The 19,175-nt window shown below is 49.9% G+C and overlaps 7 protein-coding genes across 7 annotated transcripts; 4 read left to right on the top strand and 3 right to left on the bottom strand.

Moving 5' to 3' along the window:
* Positions 1-741: 741 nt before the first annotated feature.
* On the bottom strand, positions 742-3,246 carry F5B22DRAFT_69138 (uncharacterized protein). The gene has a single exon (XM_047980482.1). It carries the CDS (start codon positions 3,156-3,158, stop codon positions 996-998), a length of 2,163 nt encoding a protein of 720 aa, XP_047832632.1. The 5' UTR covers positions 3,159-3,246; the 3' UTR covers positions 742-995.
* A 3,275-nt stretch (positions 3,247-6,521) lies between these two features.
* Positions 6,522-7,687, top strand: F5B22DRAFT_654007 (uncharacterized protein; the record flags this gene model as incomplete). Its single annotated transcript, XM_047979769.1, has 3 exons — positions 6,522-6,608; positions 6,671-7,038; positions 7,153-7,687. 3 exons carry the CDS (start codon positions 6,522-6,524, stop codon positions 7,439-7,441), a joined length of 744 nt encoding a protein of 247 aa, XP_047832631.1. The 3' UTR covers positions 7,442-7,687.
* F5B22DRAFT_69057 (uncharacterized protein) lies at positions 7,611-9,552 on the top strand. Its single transcript, XM_047980480.1, has one exon. The coding sequence runs from the start codon at positions 7,934-7,936 to the stop codon at positions 9,389-9,391; it is 1,458 nt and encodes a 485-aa protein (XP_047832630.1). The 5' UTR covers positions 7,611-7,933; the 3' UTR covers positions 9,392-9,552.
* Positions 9,553-10,089: 537 nt separating this feature from the next.
* Positions 10,090-10,913, top strand: F5B22DRAFT_69078 (uncharacterized protein). The gene is made up of 2 exons (XM_047980481.1): positions 10,090-10,412; positions 10,504-10,913. Exons 1-2 carry the CDS (start codon positions 10,289-10,291, stop codon positions 10,716-10,718), a joined length of 339 nt encoding a protein of 112 aa, XP_047832629.1. The 5' UTR covers positions 10,090-10,288; the 3' UTR covers positions 10,719-10,913.
* Positions 10,914-11,462: 549 nt separating this feature from the next.
* F5B22DRAFT_644828 (v-SNARE) lies at positions 11,463-12,397 on the bottom strand (the record flags this gene model as incomplete). Its single annotated transcript, XM_047978492.1, has 2 exons — positions 11,463-12,108; positions 12,201-12,397. 2 exons carry the CDS (start codon positions 12,395-12,397, stop codon positions 11,463-11,465), a joined length of 843 nt encoding a protein of 280 aa, XP_047832628.1.
* Positions 12,398-14,045: 1,648 nt separating this feature from the next.
* Positions 14,046-15,167, top strand: F5B22DRAFT_644827 (uncharacterized protein; the record flags this gene model as incomplete). Its single annotated transcript, XM_047978491.1, has 1 exon — positions 14,046-15,167. One exon carries the CDS (start codon positions 14,046-14,048, stop codon positions 15,165-15,167), a length of 1,122 nt encoding a protein of 373 aa, XP_047832627.1.
* A 798-nt stretch (positions 15,168-15,965) lies between these two features.
* Positions 15,966-18,232, bottom strand: F5B22DRAFT_69020 (uncharacterized protein). The gene is made up of 4 exons (XM_047980479.1): positions 17,947-18,232; positions 16,466-17,874; positions 16,241-16,412; positions 15,966-16,184 (listed from the first exon to the last, which is right to left on the bottom strand). Exons 1-4 carry the CDS (start codon positions 17,990-17,992, stop codon positions 16,081-16,083), a joined length of 1,731 nt encoding a protein of 576 aa, XP_047832626.1. The 5' UTR covers positions 17,993-18,232; the 3' UTR covers positions 15,966-16,080.
* Between the last annotated feature and the right edge of the window lie 943 nt (positions 18,233-19,175).

Raw genomic sequence — 19,175 nt, 5'->3', positions numbered from 1 at the left:
ATCAGAGCTATCTCAAGTATACCGCGAGATGGTAGTTTTTATCGAATTCGTTATGTGCCAACACCGCGCTATGGTTGACAGGCAGCACCAATTGTCCGCGCTGTATGATTTTCGGTGCGATCTGGAGAAGCTTCTCGTCAACGCTAATACTCTACCTTGAGCTCCAAGCCCCAGCGTACACCGGATATAGCGGTTCGGGGGTTGTCAGGAGAAAGGACAAAAATATCCTTACATGATCCTCTTCATTAATCACTTCATGTATATAATTCTTGATTATCACGAAGCGGTAGCTAGCGTATTGAAATCAGTACACAATCATTATTCGATCATGTATAACAATATATCTATATACGAGCACCACTGCGACTTCTTCAGCTCTCTAATTGAGCCATCATCTATAAGTATATATCTATTAATCAATCACCATCACACAAAGTACATACAAAGTGCAAAATATCTAGCCAGGTTAAACCCAAAAACATGCTAATGGTATAATTAGGTAATTCCAGACATCAAATCCCAGAGCGTCAGACGACAAGCAAACAGATGACGTCTAGACAACACAGTAGATAGATACCTTGGGTATAACTGTTCCGAAGAATCCCCCTATCCTACCTTATAATACCATGCCCATCAACCCCAGCGAAAGCACGCGATATAAATAAACCCAATATACAAATGTAAATATCAATTCATTTGGCGTAAGCCATCCCGTTCTTTCTCTATGCTAATGCCGTAAACGCCGTTCTCTATCGACGAATAAGTAGAAAAGGAGGAGAAGAAAAATAAAATAAAAAGGTGGAATGAAGATGTAAATAGCAAGTGAAGGGGTATGTCCAAGGCCGTTGCGCCGTGCTCGATAAATGCTAGTTGCTTATACACCCCAGAAACCGGTCCCGAGGATCTATACATTGTTTGCTCCTCCGTGTCCCGTCCGCCAGCTACGCAAGTTAATTACACAGGCGCCGTGGCTGGAGGAAGCAACTATACGCTCGCTACCTGTAGCCAGGCGGGTAAGGTTTGGCCTGTCCCTGGAAGGCGTCGAAGCCGGACGATTCACCACTAGACCGCTGCTCTTCCATGACCACGGGCGGCGGCGGCGGCGCGTCAGAGAAAGTATGCTTCGACGGCGTCATCAGGACATACATGGCGCGCATGACGGCCAGGACCACGACGAGGACGTATATCAGCAATAACCCCGCCGATATGAGCGCCTGCTGGATGATCTGGTTGCGCAGCCAATTGGTGACGTGCTCGACGGCGCCCGTGATCTCGTCCGTGGTGACGCTGCTCGGCGACGCGAGGAACGTGGTGAGGTCCGAGTCGCCGTGGATAGAGTCGCTCGCGCCCACGCTGAAGATGTTATTCGGGAACAGCGGGAAGTCGACGTGCGCGTGGTCGTGGACCCACGTCAGCCCCTTCTGCACGGACTCGATCTTGAGCCCGAGGAGACACCGGACGACCTCCTTGGCGAGGTCCTTGAACAACGTCTGCCCGAAGACGGTGTTGATCCCCGTGTCGATCTCGTGCAGGAACGTGTTCAGGGTGTCGTTGACCGCGGACGTCGCGTTCGTCACCTTGCCGAGGATGTCGTCGTTGATGTCGCTGCTGAAGCCCAGGATCACCCCGTTCGCGTCGTCGGACCACTTCTGCGAGACGTCGCTGAGGGACTTGACGACGTCTTCTGCGAAGTCGCCGACCTGCTGGCTGAGGGCCGGGACTTCGTTTTCGATGGTGCGGAGCAGGATGCCTTGCCAGGCGCAGGAGAAGAAGCCTGCCAGGGCCAGGGAGAGCACGAAGAGAGCCGGGAGAGACGTCGAGTAAGCCACGAACCAGCGCGTCATGATCTTGCGCGGGTTGCTCGATCCGCCGATCTTGTTGGAGATCGCCATGCCGGTGCGGGCTGCGAGGGGAGACGAGTACATGTAGCCGTAATCGAAGATATCGACGGCACGGGTAGCGAACTCTTGCTGTCTACGCCAGCGGCGCTTCTCCATGATGTATATCGGGACGCAGACGGCAACGGCGAGAATAGCGAGTATCACGATTGCCGCGATCTTCGCTCTGTACGTGATCAAGAATAATTTCTCGAAGAATTTGGTAAGACCATCGTTGTCGGAACAGAATGACAGAGCCTCTTTCTGAGCCACTGGGAAAACGGAGTCGTCGAATTTCCAGTCTCCGTATGCCTTATCGAGTTCCTTTCGGATCAAGTCGAAGGGAATAGCGACAGCTTGCCTCGTCAAGTTCTTGACCTCGTCGAAATCGGGAAGCTTTTTGTTGAGCTCGTTGATCCCTTGAACGAACCCGCTGCTGTCAACGTTGACGTCTTTGAGTTCCTTCATCTTGTCGACGATGGCTTTCTCGAGATCTGGCTTATCGGGCAGAATACCTCTCTGGTACAGCGCAAGTTCGTTACTGCGGCTGAAGATGTCGCCAATGTCTCCAATGACATCGCCGGCGCCGTCCTTGGCATCATTTAAAACATCACCAGCCTTATTAGCGACATCGTATACAGTATCGATAACCTTTTGTATATCATCTGCGCTGGAGGCGATGCCGTCAGCAACACCGTCGATAACTTTATTTATGGCATCGGTCGTTTTCTCCACGGCGATGGCTGATGCGTTGAGACCGCCGTGAACGACCATGGAAATTAGACAAACGTAGGTATCCGTCATCATGCCAATGACGAAGAGGATCAACTGCTCGATGCCAGTCAGGATCATGTTGACAACGGACATGAGGGCCTGGACCGCGTTGGTGATGCTCGAGGCAGTCAGTTGGTTGACCCCAACAGAAAGATAGTGTGGCATGGAAGCAAACGCGCTGCCCACATCTTCGACCTTGCTACAGGCGGACAGAGCCTTCGTCTGGGCTTCGTCCAGGTTTTCCTTAAGACTTCCAACAGTGAGTAGGAAGTGTAGCAGCACCAAGAGGATAAGGATAGTCCATTTGTTCAACCAGACCTGAGATAACCTCGAACGTAAACCAAGATATGGTGTAATATCTTTTTCAGACTGGGGTTGAGTCAGGGTGATATGGTCTGAGCCACCCTGCTTATGGATCGATGAAAATTCAAATGCATTCTGACCATTGGCGTTGAGTGATGGGGGTACAGAAGGAAAGTCCCCCTTCTCTTTCCAAGGGAAATGCATATTGGTAAGTAATATTTGTCGAAGGGAACGTGTAGATAGTTAAATGTATGGTTCAGATATGATAATTAAAAAGCAGGACCGAGCCTACAAGAATGGAAAGGAGTATGAACTAGAAAGGTCGAAGGGGAATGAATAGCTAGTTTCAAGAAGACCGAATAGGCGATAGATTGAAGAAATCACCAAAAAAGAATGCAACAACGATAGCAGTGCCGGCCACGATCTACTGTTGATATGGCACTGAAGGAGGGGTGAGGCGAGATACCCCAATGGGACAATGAAAAGTGCAGAAAGAGGCGAGCCCCCAAAGGAAATGATAGACGACGGGAGGCGACAAAGAAGCGTACCGAGCAAATCAGAAGCCCATTTCCAGAATGGTGTTGCAGTGACTGAACAAGAATGGAAGAGACGGACCCAGTCATAAAAGATATATATTCGGGTGTGACGCAACAACTCCTTAGAGCCCGCCATCTCTACGAAGAACAAAAAGGTTCAAGTGACCAGCGGCAAAGCAAGGCCTCATTAGTGCGATGGGTCGTTTTGTTATTTAGAAATATCCTTTGTTTCATCTAGTCACCACCACTGGCATTCTCTTTTGCTCTCTTGGCGTGCTTTGTATGCTATCGTATCGTCGAATGGATAGAAGGGAGAGAAGAGGCCCTCGCGCGTAGACCGGGGTATTAGCTAAGCGCTGAGGTTAGTTAAGAACCAATCGATTCTGTTTGCCAGCATCTCTCTAGCGGGAGCTAACCGGATGAGCAGGGGTGACCTGGCGGGATCGTCACTAGGTCATCCGGTCAAGATACCCATACTGACTGTACATAGTAATGAGCGAGAAGAGGTCGGTTCAAGGTGGCTAGAGCCCAGGGATAGACGAGAAGCCGCCCTCACCGCGTTACGGAAGCGCCCTTGTTACTTATTATGGCCTAGGTTGAGTGAGTAGGACTAAGCCCTTTATACGAACTGAACTACGTCGCTAATTCCTTGCGGAAATGATAGAGTGAGTAGTGGTAAGCAGTGCATCATGATAGCTTTCCATACAACTCTCATTCTATCTTCTTGTCTTTGCAATTCTGATGCCGATGAGGTATATGTGCAGGAGATATACTTCTGTATGTATGCTGTTGGTATGCTCAGTAGAAAATGTGCAGCAGATACATCATTATCCCTGCAACGGCCCGCCTACGCATGATGGCTAAGTGTGCATCGAGGGTCGCATACCTTCACACATACCGGTACCTGTCCCTACTAGTTGCAGCATCGTGTTACATCTCCACGATAAATACAACTCAGCTTTGGGTTTCTAGACTAGTACTTAGTGGTGACAGATTGATTACTTACTAAGAACATGCCCTGAAGATGTGGAGGAGAAATAGCACAACTTAGAAGTTTAGATAGACACTGCTATCATCAGTTCCTGATCTACCTAACAGCAGTCTGTAAGCATGCATAGGTAGGCAATTGTTGTTATCCGATGTTGTTGGGAGCACAAGGCTGGAAGATGTAAAGGGAGGCTTCACCCTCAACTTGACACGCCTCTTTTCCCCTCCCTCACCCCAAGAAACAGCCTTGGCATAACCTCATATATTTACACAAGGTCCCTCAATTGTGCACTTCACTGGCTTCACAACAGGTCAGTAGGCCAGCTACATTCCATTGCCGATTGGTGCATACAATTCGCGCCCCCAGACACAAATCTGCGAACCTGGTCTTCACTGATAGGCCATCAACTGCATCTTGGCACGAGATTCCCAGGTTGAGGCAAGGGAGGGGAACAAGCATCAGTTCTTTCGGCAGAGCGGACATCACAAGATGATTGGCTGTAAATTCCTTTGGGCGGTTACAGCATCTGGTGCCGAAGAATGCGCCTCTTAGTGCCCCTTGCCCAGTCGCTTCAATCGACGCTAGCCCATATCAAACTCGCTCCCTCGATTTCTTGACTTGGCATTTTGGGGGCAGTGGTTCTCAGTCTCTCGGAGGCCTGTGCCCGTTGATCTTCCACCAAAGCGAAATACTATCTTGAAGCTTTAGACGCGTCTATTTATATGCGAGGCGGTTAGTGAACTAGAGCGATGAACCAGCACCAATGTACACGAACTAAACGTGGCTCGACTAACACCAGGTGGATATAATAAGCTGGAAAGGCACCATATGAAAAGACCGTTAAGTTCATGTTAAATAACAAGCTTCTCTCTCTCCCCCTCTCTCTCTCTTTTCAAAAGCTACGGGCCTAGTAGATTTCAATCAGGCCTGCGAGTACCTATACAGACCTCGAACGCTTCAGTCGTCTTTGCCTACCTTTATGACTAAGCAGCATGCTTCCAGCATCTTACTAACCAATATCTGAGTCCCAACGCTTGCTCAACAACAAATGTTCTGCAATGGTGATGAAGGTCATTAAGCCCTCCTGGAATCTGGCTAATAGTACCAAAGTGAATACTGTCAATGCCCTGAACCAAGACCACCTTACCCAACAGGGTGCCTATCGTGATGAGGGCGGGCAATTCCTGTGAAGACAATATACATCTTTCTCATTATCATAGAAACTTTATGTTATCTCCAAGTCCCCAAGTCCATAGAGTTGCGTCGTGTTACGTGGCCCTGTACCGAACCTCTGTCGAGGAGATGTAACCCGAAAAGGAGCGAAAAAAGAGTTTCGACTGTAGTTACACACATTCAAGTCAAGCGAGAAATATTCAGTCCACTATGTTTATGTAATCATATCTGATTTTATTAGACTTAAGCAAATGGAATTCGTGACATTATAAACGAGTATCTTAAAATACTCTCCTTCTCCACGTGTTCAATACATCAGAAAGCCTTCAGCGCCTTGGCCGGTCGCGAGAACTAGGGCCGGCGCTGGTATTCCACCGATCACGTAACTGCTGCTGCCGTAAGCTCCGCCCCTAAAGCCTCAACGATCTCACTAATACCTCGAATTGTGATCACGACGTGACCCTTCCTACTGCCAAAATCTAATAAAATTTTAGCATCATTATGATCCATTAATCAGCGTGATTGCGGTGATTCCGTATTAGGTTGTCTAAACGTGGCGCGGTGAGTCTCCGTAGTTCGGATTGGGATATAGCTAGCCAGGTTCCAGTTGAATCGATATGGCTTCACTCAAGAGAACTTATAAATCAGAGTGGATTCTTGCATTCGTTTCTTATGTGAGTCTAGCGCCTGAATAATCAACATTCCAAGTACTCTATACGACGACAATGTCATGAGTCCTGGCAGCATCGATTGGTGATTATAAGTAGATGGAGGTGACACTGATGGTCCGAAGAAATGAATATGAACAGCAGCTTTCTACTTAGCTATATCCCAGAGCATTTCAGATACTAAATCAACTGAATAACGAAGATGTCACAAACCAATGTCCTCATCACTGGCGCATCGCGCGGTCTGGGTCGAGCGCTCGTGGAGCGATTCCTCGCCTTCCCAAACCATGTACGACCACTCCCAGCCCCTTGAGCGAAATACCCATGTAACTGAGATTAACAACAAAACAGACAGTGATAGCCTTGAATCGCGACCCCGAAGGCGCAACATCAAAAGCGCTATTCGCGCTCCCCAGAGGCTCCAATACAACCCTCATCGTGACCAAGTACGACGCAGCAGACGGCCAGAGCCCATTCGATGCCGTAAAGGAGCTGCAAGACAAGCACGGCATCACGCACCTCGATATCGTCGTTGCCAACGCGGGTATCGTGAAGATCTTCCCGTATGCCCGCGACGTCAAGCGCGAGGACATTCTCGAGCACATCCAGGTCAACGTCCTGGGCGTAGTATCTATTTTCCAGGCTACGCGCGAGCTATTGAAGAAATCAGCTCGTGAACCTATCTTTGCGCCTATGGGATCTGGCGCTGGTGCTCTAGGGTACGTAAACGCAGAGAACTCAAGCATAAATTCCCTCATTCCTTCTTCTTCTGCCTTCACTTTGGCATACTTCCCTTTCATATGTAGAAAAGTGAAGACTAACGCAGAGAACAGACGACAACCCGATATTCCTAGCTCGGCATATGGTGCGTCCAAGTCCATGGTATACTGGTATGGAATCAGGATCAACGCCGAAGAGGAGTGGCTTAACACGTTCGTCTTCGACCCCGCTTGGGCCCAGACCGACATGGGGAATGAGTCGGCGAGGAACTTCGGTCTTGAGAAAGCGACGCACAGCGTAGATGAAGTGACGGATGGACTGGTCCAGGTGTTGAGGACGACTTCGAAGGAGAAGCACGGTGGTAAAGCCGTCTTGTATACTGGCGAGGTGCTGGAATGGTAATGGAAGTTTGGGGTATGGGATAGAATAGACTAGACTGTCTCTTTCGTAGAACTGGGGGTGTTTGAATGAACATAGACTGTTTTAGTACCTAGGGTGAGCGTTCTCAAGAGGTTCGGCGTATGCTGGGTGCCTAGATATATTCTTGATAGCATAGCTTTAAGAAGAATATCAATGATTTACGCCAGTTAATGCCAAATGTTCCAGAAGTCGCCAGATCATGATCTCGAACGCCTCCCAAAGAACGCCCTTTCTCATGTTTGAGACGCATGAATTTAACTGGGGCAAGCGCGATCCCTTAAGTTAGGTCTCGAAGATGTTTGACTAGGCAACAGAGCTATGACCGCATATATAAACGCAGAAGTTGCTCCGATAGTAGTGATGTTCTGATCTCTCCTCATCACACTCCTGCCTGGATCGATTTCCCAATACTTCTAGTATCCCCGGCCCAGAAAACATTCAAAAGATATACATTACCACAGGTACTGCCTCACAATGGTCTCGAAAACCCCATCAAAACTGGATCCTAGCAACGCCAGGAGCTACGAGATTAACGGCGGTACTTTCGACGCAAATTGGTGTGGCCACCGGGAGGACAATTACCCTGAAGACTCTCCGGAATATCACACATGGCAAGCAATGCTTCAAGAACATGGCGTCAGACAAGTAGGCCTTGAGAATGACGTGCACCATACTCCCACAGCCACATATAATCTCTATTATCCCGCGCTCTCAGTGTCACAAGATATAGTGCCATCCAGTCATGAGCCTAGCATCAGTACCATGGAACCCAATGTGGCTAAAGACCATGATGAAGAGACACAAGCACAAGAAGATCCCATAGCTTTGCTCATCAAAGCCGAGGAAGAAAACATCAGTTGGTTAAAGTCCATGGTTGATAAGGAGCGGAAAGAATATGAGGCACTTAGAGCGAAGCTGTTTGAAATGTTCATCATTGTCACGCAAAACCAAGAGCGTGAACTTGTCGAGCTTCGAAAGCGTATCTGTGGGCTGCAGGGCAATGGAGGAAATGTGTCGCTTAACCAGGAATGGCAACAGCTCCAGAGAAACTTTCATGACCTGCAACATAAAGTAGACGAGCATACCAGATACAAGATTTTCCAGGAGCAGTCTAGCGGAGGGCAGACTGGAAAATTCGCAGCTATTATGACCAGTCTGCGAGAAGAGTGCCTGAACATAACGGATGGCTTGGTTGCACTCGGACAGAAGATTCATGAGGCAAAGCTAAGAGACGGGGTTCGTAAGCCGCACGGAGACGACAAGCACACAATTACTGGCATGACAGGCCTGCGTCTCCTTGATACGCTCGACATCTCTGTGAGGTTCGACTTACCGCCTCCTTGCTCTTCTGCGGAAGGCATTCTGGATACCTATAATGAGTATTCTCAGCTTCAACGCGACAGGATTGCTACACGCAAAAATAAGGTGCAACAGCTCTTAAGAGATACCGGACGGGAGCTCTTTTCGTTCCAAAGAGACATGGAAGACGAAGAACGCTGGACCACCCGGATGATAGAGAGACTACTGTTCCCGGGAGGTGACACAGAAGTGCCAGAGGTTGTGTGTCCTATGCTGTCAAAGGTCTCAAAATTAAAGCAAGCGACGCTCAATCGCGGAGCTCACAGGTTCAAAGAAATAGCAGAAATCGTACTGGAGATGGAGTCGCACTTGGATAATATTGGTCTTCGTAACTTAGATCTGACCCTTAGGCCAACCAACCCTAACTTCTCGGCCACGAGGGCAAATCAAACATCGACGACAGCACGCGCTGATATAACAGGCGAAGGGACGGTCGCATCGTATACAGCGGGGCTTAAATCCAAACTGAAAGGGAAGCAGGTGGACGAGAAAGCACAGGCAACGCGTCTAGAGATCATAAACGAGCAACTGAGTGATGAGAATATCACTGCGACGTGGTGCCCCTCCCGCTGAACTAGGCGAAGTGCTCTTCGTGATGCTAGGACATTTGGAGGCTGTTTGCGACGGCCCATTGATTGAGGAGTGACGAGTAAAAGTGAAGTAAGTGAATAGAGGCAATCGGGCACGATCAGGCAACGCGCCAGACACTGGAGAGGTTGCTTTAAGCAAAAGTACTACGATGAAAGGAGCTCAGTTAGCAATTGCATTCACACGATGTTCCGCCCCGATCCCCACCATCGTGAACGATGATAATAGAGATGTAGTCTCGGATAAGCGTCAAGCATGAATCGAGTACCCCAGTATAATAACGTTGACATTGCCGAGAACTACGGTTTATGGCGACAAGTCGGCAAAGTTGACGTGGACTGTTGGCAAGTAAGTGAGCGTGGATGAACGGTGGATCAACCAAGCTGCATCCAAGAACTGACACAACACACAAAAAAGAAAGACTGGCAGACGTAAGAGAGCTGTCTTAGCGTCGCTGGAAGCTCTCCATAGCATTTCCCTCATTGTCCAATCACCACTCAGCCGAGGAACCGGGTCAGCGCGATGACCTGGTGCGATGGCGATTTTGGCATACTTCGTATGGGGTTTGTAGGTACTTTTAGGTAAGTGAATGCGGAATCTTTGCGACTACGTGACGTCATGCAGTCCTCTCTTCGACCTTGAAAGATCAACCAAATCGTCCCTATTCACTCACCTCGAGCCGAGAAACTTGCTCCTAGAAATAAATACCTTTCCCCCCTTTCTCTCAAAGTACTTCTAGTCTGAGCTGGCCATTGGGAGTTCCCGCATTTCTAATATTTCTGTAACCTCAATTCCTCGCGTCAAAGATACATACGAAGTATCTTTGTCTTCTATATCCAAACAACCGCTTAATCACACCCACACATACAAAAACAACCAAAAATGGCGTCAAGGATGTTATCTACAGCCCTTCGCCCTGCCGCGAGCGCAGTCAGCAGACAAACCGTCACAGCCCAGCGCGGCTTCAGCGCCAGTGCCATGAGCATGAAGCAGAAGGAGGGCCACGGTAAGTCTAACCCAAAGACCTCCCCGCCTTATCTCCACATTCACGCTCTGCCTTTATTATTCTTGATAGCTGGCTGAGACCTCCCCAACAGACGAGAGCTACGACCCCGAGAAGCACAAGCAGGACTTGCTCTCGAAGCAGAAGTCAGGCAAGGGTCACTGGAAGCCGGAGCTGGCCTCCGAGAGCGAGGCGGCCGTCAAGGCGGACCGTACTAACGGCGAGGACATCGCCACGCTCCAGAACCGCACAAAGGCCACCGCTGAAGAAACGTCCAAGGGTGGCACCAGCATGCATGATGGATTGTAAAGAAAGGAAAGGGCAATAGTGTACGTGATGAGAGTGGACCTGGTGTGAAATGGGATGAGATGCCTTGCCATTGTGACGTGGTACTGAAAAGCCTCAAACCGTATCATTAGAAACCAACGGCACAAAAAAAAAAGTTCATAATTGAGATTTCGTGCGAGAACTTCTGCCGTCTGCTTCACTGGCAGGAATCACAGAGGCTTCACGATAGCCTGTCCATAATAGGATGATAGTGTACATTCCACGAATAAATCCAAAGCATCATTCGCATCACGAAGGAAGCCTCAAACATATTAAGCACAGGTATCTGTCATTGTAAGCTCTGACTCGTAGCCCGGCCCGTCACTGGGGAATAATAAGTAATAAATGTGGACTTCAAAACGATAAATACGATGGGCGTTTCCTTTTCAAGGCACCCCTCTGCACAAATGAAAATATCGAATGGTTCTTATGTACAGCCAAAGCAGAATCCAGATAAACCCGGCGACCCAAAGAAACAGGCAGGTAATAAAACGATAAGAAAGAGAGTTATGTGCTGTGCCTCCAGATATGGGTAACAAGTACAGAATCTACCCGTAAACGCCGTGCCAAATGCAATGATGACTTCCCGCTGCTTCGTCTCTTTTTGCTCCTCCCTTCTCCTACTAATGCAGCCAGCTATTTGTTTACCCACGGGACACCCCTCTAGGCAAAAAAGTCGGAACCAAGCTTTTATCACCTTCCATTTCGTATAGTCCACTGACCAGCTTATTTCAAGATCGCAATCAGCAAGACCAGAATGATGATTAAGACGATGATGGCAATCATCTGCTTGCTCTCGCCCGCAGCTCGTGTGATCCGGTTGACCTGGCGCTTGGCACGGTCGAGCCGGCCCTGATGGCGGTCGACAGCAACATCGACATCGTCCAGCATGGCGACCTGGTCATCCAGCTCGTCCCCGATCTGCATGCTCAGCTCGCGTTGGCGCGCTATACTGGCGCCCAGCCGATCGAGCTGCTCATCCTGCTGTTCCAAAACTCGCTGGTGATACTGGTGAATCTGCACGTTGTTCATGCCATTGGCCTCATCTCGGTAGCCCATAGTATCGTCTGGGTTGTCGCGATACCGGCTGCCGAAGAGCTGCGCCTCGAGGTCTGGGTTCGCGCTGGGGCTCAACGGATTATCTGAGAAGCGCACGGTTTTCGATACGGTGCGGGCATTCTTCGGTCTGAGACTCGAGTTGGAAGTAGAGGGTTTCTGGGTCGCGTGTTCGAAGTCAGCGTTAAGAGAGGGGTCGTTCGCGTGTGTTAAAGTGTCGGTAGTCGAGGGTGAAGTGAAGCCGTGGAATTGCGCCGTCAGATCACCGTACTGCTTCTGTAAGCCGGGCAGAGAATCCGAAATGTCGAGGGCCGCACTACCGATATATCAGTCAGTTGAGTGCTCTATCATTACGACTGAGAAACAAGCTGTATTCTGAGAAAGGCTGCGAAATAGGGGTTGACTTACTCTTCATCTCCGGCCTCTTGTAATCTCTTGAGCTCATTTTCTAACGCTGCTAAACCGTCCTTAAACTGGTCTAATGATCGCGATATATGTCCATCATTTGAATCGCCACTGATATCGAGACTCTGAGCTCGCTGTCGCTCAAGCAGCGATAGCTTGATGTGGTCGGCTAGTAGAAACAATTGGTTCGCGCTGGCCATGATGACAACCGGCCGACGTTCTTCTAGGTAGGTATCCTAACGTTCCGAGGCAAATGGGGGACAAGAAGACGGTTGATGAGGAGCTGAGAGGCGGAAGGTTCGGCAACCAACCGACCAAAAGCAAATATACGGGCAAGGTGATGCAAACAGATCAGCCCCAAAACGTGGTCAACACTACGAATTACGCCACCTCGAGTACGATGTTGTTGTTTTTGCTTGGGCTTGAATTGGCGGGATCCAGATGATAATAGGGAGCTTTAGGCTGCTTGATAACCAACTTCAGCCCAGATAGGCTGCGAGATACTTTGCCGCAACATTGCGTCGGCGGATGCACATTGAAGTGAGACGCCGTCTCCTTTTTGCATATATCGGGAGTCGGTCTTAGGCAGCTAGGAGATATGTTGCAACTAACGTGAGCTTACCGCATCACAGTGGATCCTGCCACGTGCATCGACCAGCCGTTGCATAAAACCTCCCCAATTTGCCTTATGTAATTCATACTTACTAGGTAGGGTTTAACGATGGTTGCAGACTTGTCTCTGGCCACCACTCCACGAACAGTTATTCAGAAGACACAAGTGATAGAGGAGACGGGGAACTGAGCTCCATATAAGTCAACCATTCCGTTGACCAAAAAATTGTAAATTAAACTCATCTGATAAGGGACAGTCCAGAGGTTTGTTCTCATTGGAGAAGTATCTTCCCAAACGCCTCGGACCCCGTCCGAGCAGGACCCCAAGTCCCCTACAGATAGATAAATAGATCCCCTTGGTTCTCTTACTGTACAGGACCAAAGAAAAGCCCGCCCCCTCCGTGCCTACACTAGCTTTCTACTGGACGAGCCGAGACCCAAGTGGGCCCCGGCGCTGACCACCTCCGCACCGGGACTCAGATCGGCTTCGGCAGTCAAGAATTAACAAGCTCTCACAATCCCAAGGCAGACTCAAGGGCATCACTATTCTCCGGTCTAGGTCAGCATGCCTCAAGCTGGCTGCCCAGATATCGCTCCTGCCAAGTTCGATACAGGATCACCGGTGAACGATTTTCAATCACCGAACAGATTAGGGAAAAAAAAAAATATGTCGTCTTCATGCCGAAACAGGGTACCCTAGCAAGGCCCGTTCTTGAAAGGGCGATGATGTGGCGGGCAGAACCAACAGCCCGCGCTGGAGCAGACTGGATGGAGATGATCAGGTTGTTCGGTCCGGGACCAGACGCACGAACTGTGCCTTCGCAGGGACCCAACAATGGCAAGATACTTTTTGACGCATCCTTTTTTCTTCTTCTCCCCTCAAGCTTGGGATCCCCCACTCACCGCGCGCAGGGACTGTCGAACCATCACTTGGGCCCATGGGATTGGAAATGCTTGCCGTATTCCCGGATATGGCGTAGTGCAGCGGTCCGTGAGGAAGATGGATCGCAAGCCCGTCGTCTCGTTGATAGTTACTGCTTAGCAAAAAAACGTTAGGGGGGAAGTCTTAGGTCCAACGCATGACTAGCCGTCGTAATCCTTCTAGTGGGCTTTCATATCTATAGTCCCCTTTTCTTCCCACTTATAGCCGCTGGCCGTGTATATATGAGTGGTGAATGGTACGTATGTAGTTCTTCTTTCGGTCGTCACTGTCCTCCCCCCAACCCTTCCGATATAATGCCTCTCCCTACCGGCGTCTACCGCTCCGATCAAGTCGGTTCCTTGTTACGGCCCAGGGACCTTCTCAAGGCCCGTGACGAGGCCGAAGAGGGTAAGATCACAGCCGCGCAGCTGCGGGAACTAGAGGATAAATACATTGCGGATGTGGTACGGAAACAACAGGAAGTCGGCCTCCGCGCCGTGACGGATGGCGAATTCCGCCGTCGGTGGTTCCACGTAGACTTCTTGAAGCACCTGGCAGGCGTCGAGCAGCGCGGCGCCATGCAGTCGACAAACGTCAGCATCGGCGGGACCATGCCCCCAAGGCTCGTCGTCGTTGACAAGATCTCGCACCCGGCCTCCATCCAGGTCGACGACTTCAACTTCCTCGAGTCGCACATCGACAAGAGCAAGGCGACGACCAAGGTGTGCATACCGTCGCCCACAATGATACACTTCCGGAACAGCCGCGACACCATCGACGAGAAGGCCTACCCGACCCTGGAGCCGTTCTTCGCGGACCTCGCGCGCGTGTTCCAGGAGGAGCTCGACGATCTGTACAAGGCCGGGTGCCGCTTCGTGCAACTCGACGACACGAACCTCGCGTATCTCTGCGACCCGAAGATGCGCGCCGAGGCCGAGCAGCGTCACGGCGACGCCAACGTGCTGGCGCGACAGTACGCTTCGCTTATCAACGCTGCCATCTCCAAGCGGCCTAAAGACATGACCATCGGCATCCATCTGTGTCGCGGAAACCACCGGTCGCAGTGGTTCGCGCAGGGCGGTTACGAGCCCGTTGCCGAGGTGTTGTTCAAGGAGCTTGATGTCGATGTGTATTTCCTCGAGTACGACGATGCGCGGTCGGGCGATTTCTCGCCTCTGCGACATCTCCCGCCCCAGAAGATCGTGGTCCTTGGCGTCATGTCCAGCAAGACCGCGGCGCTCGACGACCGCGCCCAGGTCATCAGTCGACTACGCGAGGCTGCCACATTCTGCCCCGGCGGTCTAGACCAGCTATGCCTGAGCCACCAGTGTGGGTTTAGCTCTACTTCTGAGGGCAACGATCTCTCGGAAGAAGAGCAGTGGGCTAAGCTCCGGCTTCAGGCTGAAATCGCAAAGGAAGTTTGGGGGGACGCCTAATCAGATTAAAAAGAAAAAAGCATTATAGAAAATGATTTTAGTATCGATTGTAGATAGCTCATCAGAACACCCAAGCTGTACGTTTAATGGAGCAGCATGGCACAGTTCAGTATGTAAATACAAAGCGATAAAAAAAAGATTGCAAAATGCAATGGATGTTCCATTTGTGACCTCGGTCTCTTAATCCTACTACTGTACAGTCAATTTTCCGAGTCCAACCCCACCCCATCACTACTAAATAATACTTTTAGCTTGAGCTCTGCCCGACCTTGTCTATTGTACCACGAAATGTCGAGTTCCCATGAAAAAGCCCATCTCCGTGGTAGGCTTCAAACCCCGTGAGAATACAAAATGAAGACACAAGCAACGATTTTCCTAGTTTTCCGAACTCCTGCAGCTCCCCTTCCAGAATAGAGGATCACCGTTCTTCAAGTGAATCCATGTCATGGACTCGTGTCACTATAAGCCATTCCTTAAGTGTTTCAACCATTACCAGAGATTCGGGTATAGAAATCGTTAACCATACTGCTTCCAATAAATACCAAGCCTTGTTTTCTGGTCAAGCATCGGGAGCCAGAAGTTTCGGTCCAAATGACGCCGTTGTGGAGAGAAATACAGCCACAAAAAATCACCAACAGGGCCTCAGCAAGGATCTAATCAAATCCACCAAAGGCAAACGTTAAAAACCCTCCAGCCATGGGAGGCAAACGACCCATGGCACCGTACCATCAGATACTAGTATCAGAACTATATCCGGAACGCCGAATCAAATACAAGTGATGGCCTCATCATATAGGCAGACCTCCTCTGGCGTGAGTATCTGGCGTATCATGTAGTCAACGCGTCATCGTAAGCCCGTTGTGCCTGCTTTCTCGCCAGTCGTGATTCACCAGCTATAATACGGGTAGGTATATTAAGCTCCTGGCGGCTTGGGCATTTCACCGGTTGGTTGGCCTGCGCCTTGCTGTTGAGCGACAGCCTGGTACCATAACGTGAGGTACGCTTGATAGCCGCCATCTAATACCATGATTAGCCTAATACACGGATTTGGTGCTCATTGAGTGTGAACTTACACATAGCATATGGGTCAGCAGCACCATTGGGGGGTGCAGCATTCTGTGCATCCGTCATACTAGGTTGGTTGGCAGAGCTCTGAGAGCCATAGTTAGAGTTAGGATTATCCCAATCACGCCGATTCTGGTTACGTCCACCACGACCGCCAGCACCGCCACTGTTCTTCTGTCGCTATGTGTATGTCAGTAAATGCAACAGTCTACCTTCATTGAATCAACACTTACTACCGCATCAACTTTGTCCTCTATTGCTCGCTTGGCTCTTCCGATTGCGTCACGAGAACCAACCAAGCCGATTTCGCGTTCTACCTCACCAGGCCCTGAAGATTGAGAAACATTGATCTTGCAACCTGTGGTGCTTTGCATTTCACGAATGGTCTCGCCTCCCTTGCCGATTATCATACCGACAGCCTCGGAAGGCACGTAAATAGAGTCATTGATTTTATCACCGCCGCCTTGCGCGTTGTCATGACTGTAGCCCTCATTCTTGGGTGGCCGCGAAGGCTTATTGTTTTCGGGGGGGTTGTTGCCATTGCGTGTATCACTGTCAACAATCTCCAGTATCAATTCCTTAGCCTGTGCAGCTGCTTGGTGAGGTCCAATGAGGTTGACAGGACGAAGACCATTCACGCTCTTAGATTCACCGACGATATTGATATGACAGCCACTGCGCTCTTGGAGATCTCTAATAGTCTCTCCGCCACGGCCAATGATAAGCCCAACGGTGCGGTCTGGGACCATAATTTGCACACAATCCTCACCATCACGTAATGTGGCGGGGACACCAGCACCAGCAGCAACTGAAGGAGTAGGGCCTCGGCCCGGTTTTTGAGAAGGATCAAGGCCTGCACGTGCAATAGCTCCCATCCCACTATCTTCAATGATTCTATTGATCGCAGACTTGGCTTCAGCACGTCTAGCACGAGGACCAGTGATTTTGCATTGACGGTACGGTCCTGGCTCACCCGAAGGAGAGATGAATTGCACTCTGCATCCTGTCTCAGATTCAACACGTCTCAGGTTCTCGCCTTGTCTTCCTATAATCAGGCCGACAAGGCTGGATTCAATCTCGATCATCTCGTCATTATCATCCCCAGGCCGATCACGGCCACCTCCACGAGGAGAGAAAGTACCAGACGGTCGGCCTCGATTAGGACCTGGAGACATAGAGCGATCGCGGCCGTAATCACGAGCATGGCTACCACGATCATCACGTCGTTCATCTCTGTACGGATTAAAGTTGTCACGATAGGCATCACGACGCGTTGGTGGAGAACGAGAGCGTCTTCCATAATTTCTGGAATCGGCAGCACGAGCATCATGCGAGGTAGGATAAGCAGCTTGTGGTGGTCTCTCATACGAAGTCAAGCCCTTCTCAGCAGCATAAGCTTTAGCTTGAGCAAGAGCATCACTGAAACTGGCGACACCCGGATTGCCGGGTCTAAGAGCGTTCAGGTCAAAATTTCCACTTGCCGAAGGCGGCGGTATACCATAGTTCGCAGGTGGATACTGCTGCGGTTGTGTTGCAGGAGACATGCCCGGGTACGTGCCTGGAGGCGCCGGAGGTGGTTGATAAGAAGGAATAGCATGGGACGGCTGGGTCTGAGTCGGAGTGGGAACATTGCGCTGGGAAGCTAGAACGAAATACCAATGTTAGAGGGACACACATAGCATGATCAATCATTTCAAACAACATATCTACTAACCCAGAGCAGCCAAGATGGCCTGAATATCTGGTGTTGGGGCGGCCATTATATCCAGATCCTATTCAAGTTGTCGAATCCTGGGTAAAGGCGAAAAAGAAGAGAGTCACGCCGGGAGACGCAACACGATGCTATGCGCACAACCGATACCTGCAGGTAGTGTGTAGTAGCGTTTAGACGGTAATCAAGAGACCCAAAGCAACAGGGGTCGCTACTGAGGACAGCGACTTGCTAAGTGAAAGTCCAAAGGACTTGCAGATCACGCAGGTACACCAAGCGACCACAAAAAGTGTTCAAAGTAGTTCAACTACCAAGTCAGTCAAGCGGAGATGGACGTAAAGTCCTCGTAGAATACTTGTACTTGAGCAGGAGCGTCTCTTGCTAGATGGTTTTGACTAGACTGATGGCAAACAACTATGTACGCTGTGTGCAGGACGGGTACGGGTCTGCAGTCGCATCAATAGGTATGTAGCAGGAGCAGCAATCATCAATCTTCTGGTCAACGGCAGAGTGAGCGAGGCAAGGTCGACTAGACAAGACGGTCAAGGAGAAGAAGAAGCGCTTCTGAGGATGGCGGGGTGATGATTGATGGATGACGATGCCGACGACAAGGACGACGAGAATCACTAGTCACGAATCCCAAATTTGCCAGCGCATGGAACCGTTGATGCTTTTCTGCTGCTCGACTTCTAAAGCGAAGAAGAGTATATAGGAAATACGCAGTTTGCCTTTCGTACACAATCACGAATTGGAAGAAACGGATGAGAAGTGGTTTGCGGCGGTTGTTGGCGAGGAGGGAGAAATAGTGAAGAGAACGCGAGAAAATGTACGTGGCCGACGGTGGTGATGGAGAGGTGGTAAAAGTGCAAGTCCGTAGGCAGGCAGACCGAAGAAATAAAAAGCTGGCCACAACCTTGGAATCGTCAGGGCAAAAAGTAAAAGTGGGGATTGAGAAGGTGGAATGGGTGTGAATGGGCAGAAAATAGAGTTCGAATCAGGAAAGGCCGCGTCCTCAGATACGCGCTAGTCCGTTTACGGTAGGTCTCGGGGGTGTCTATGGCGCCTCGTGCCTTACAGTAGGTACTCGATTCCAAGACATCACCCAATTGAACAATGTTATTGTACTGTAAAGGGGAAAAAAAAAAAAAAAAAAAAAAAAAAAAAAAAAAAAACAAAAAAAAGGACCAACAAAGCAAATAATCAAGAGTCCTTTTAGCCGCTCGATTGAAAAC

The sequence above is a fragment of the Xylaria bambusicola genome (assembly GCF_022495145.1).
Source record: "Xylaria bambusicola strain CBS 139988 unplaced genomic scaffold F5B22scaffold_12, whole genome shotgun sequence".
NCBI lineage: Eukaryota > Fungi > Ascomycota > Sordariomycetes > Xylariales > Xylariaceae > Xylaria > Xylaria bambusicola.
Note: the sequence above shows the minus strand (reverse complement) of the source record. Positions and strands in the feature narration are given on the sequence as shown.

Coding starts and splice junctions, on each gene's coding strand:
- F5B22DRAFT_69078 (XM_047980481.1), top strand. CDS start 10,289: ATGGCGTCAAGGATGTTATCTACAGCCCTTCGCCCTGCCGCGAGCGCA. Junction 10,413..10,503: donor GAAGCAGAAGGAGGGCCACG/GTAAGTCTAACC, acceptor CCTCCCCAACAG/ACGAGAGCTACGACCCCGAG.
- F5B22DRAFT_69020 (XM_047980479.1), bottom strand. CDS start 17,992: ATGGCCGCCCCAACACCAGATATTCAGGCCATCTTGGCTGCTCTGG. Junction 16,413..16,465: donor AGGACAAAGTTGATGCGGTA/GTAAGTGTTGAT, acceptor ACATACACATAG/CGACAGAAGAACAGTGGCGG. Junction 16,185..16,240: donor TGCTGACCCATATGCTATGT/GTAAGTTCACAC, acceptor TCATGGTATTAG/ATGGCGGCTATCAAGCGTAC.
- F5B22DRAFT_69138 (XM_047980482.1), bottom strand. CDS start 3,158: ATGCATTTCCCTTGGAAAGAGAAGGGGGACTTTCCTTCTGTACCCCCA.
- F5B22DRAFT_69057 (XM_047980480.1), top strand. CDS start 7,934: ATGGTCTCGAAAACCCCATCAAAACTGGATCCTAGCAACGCCAGGAGC.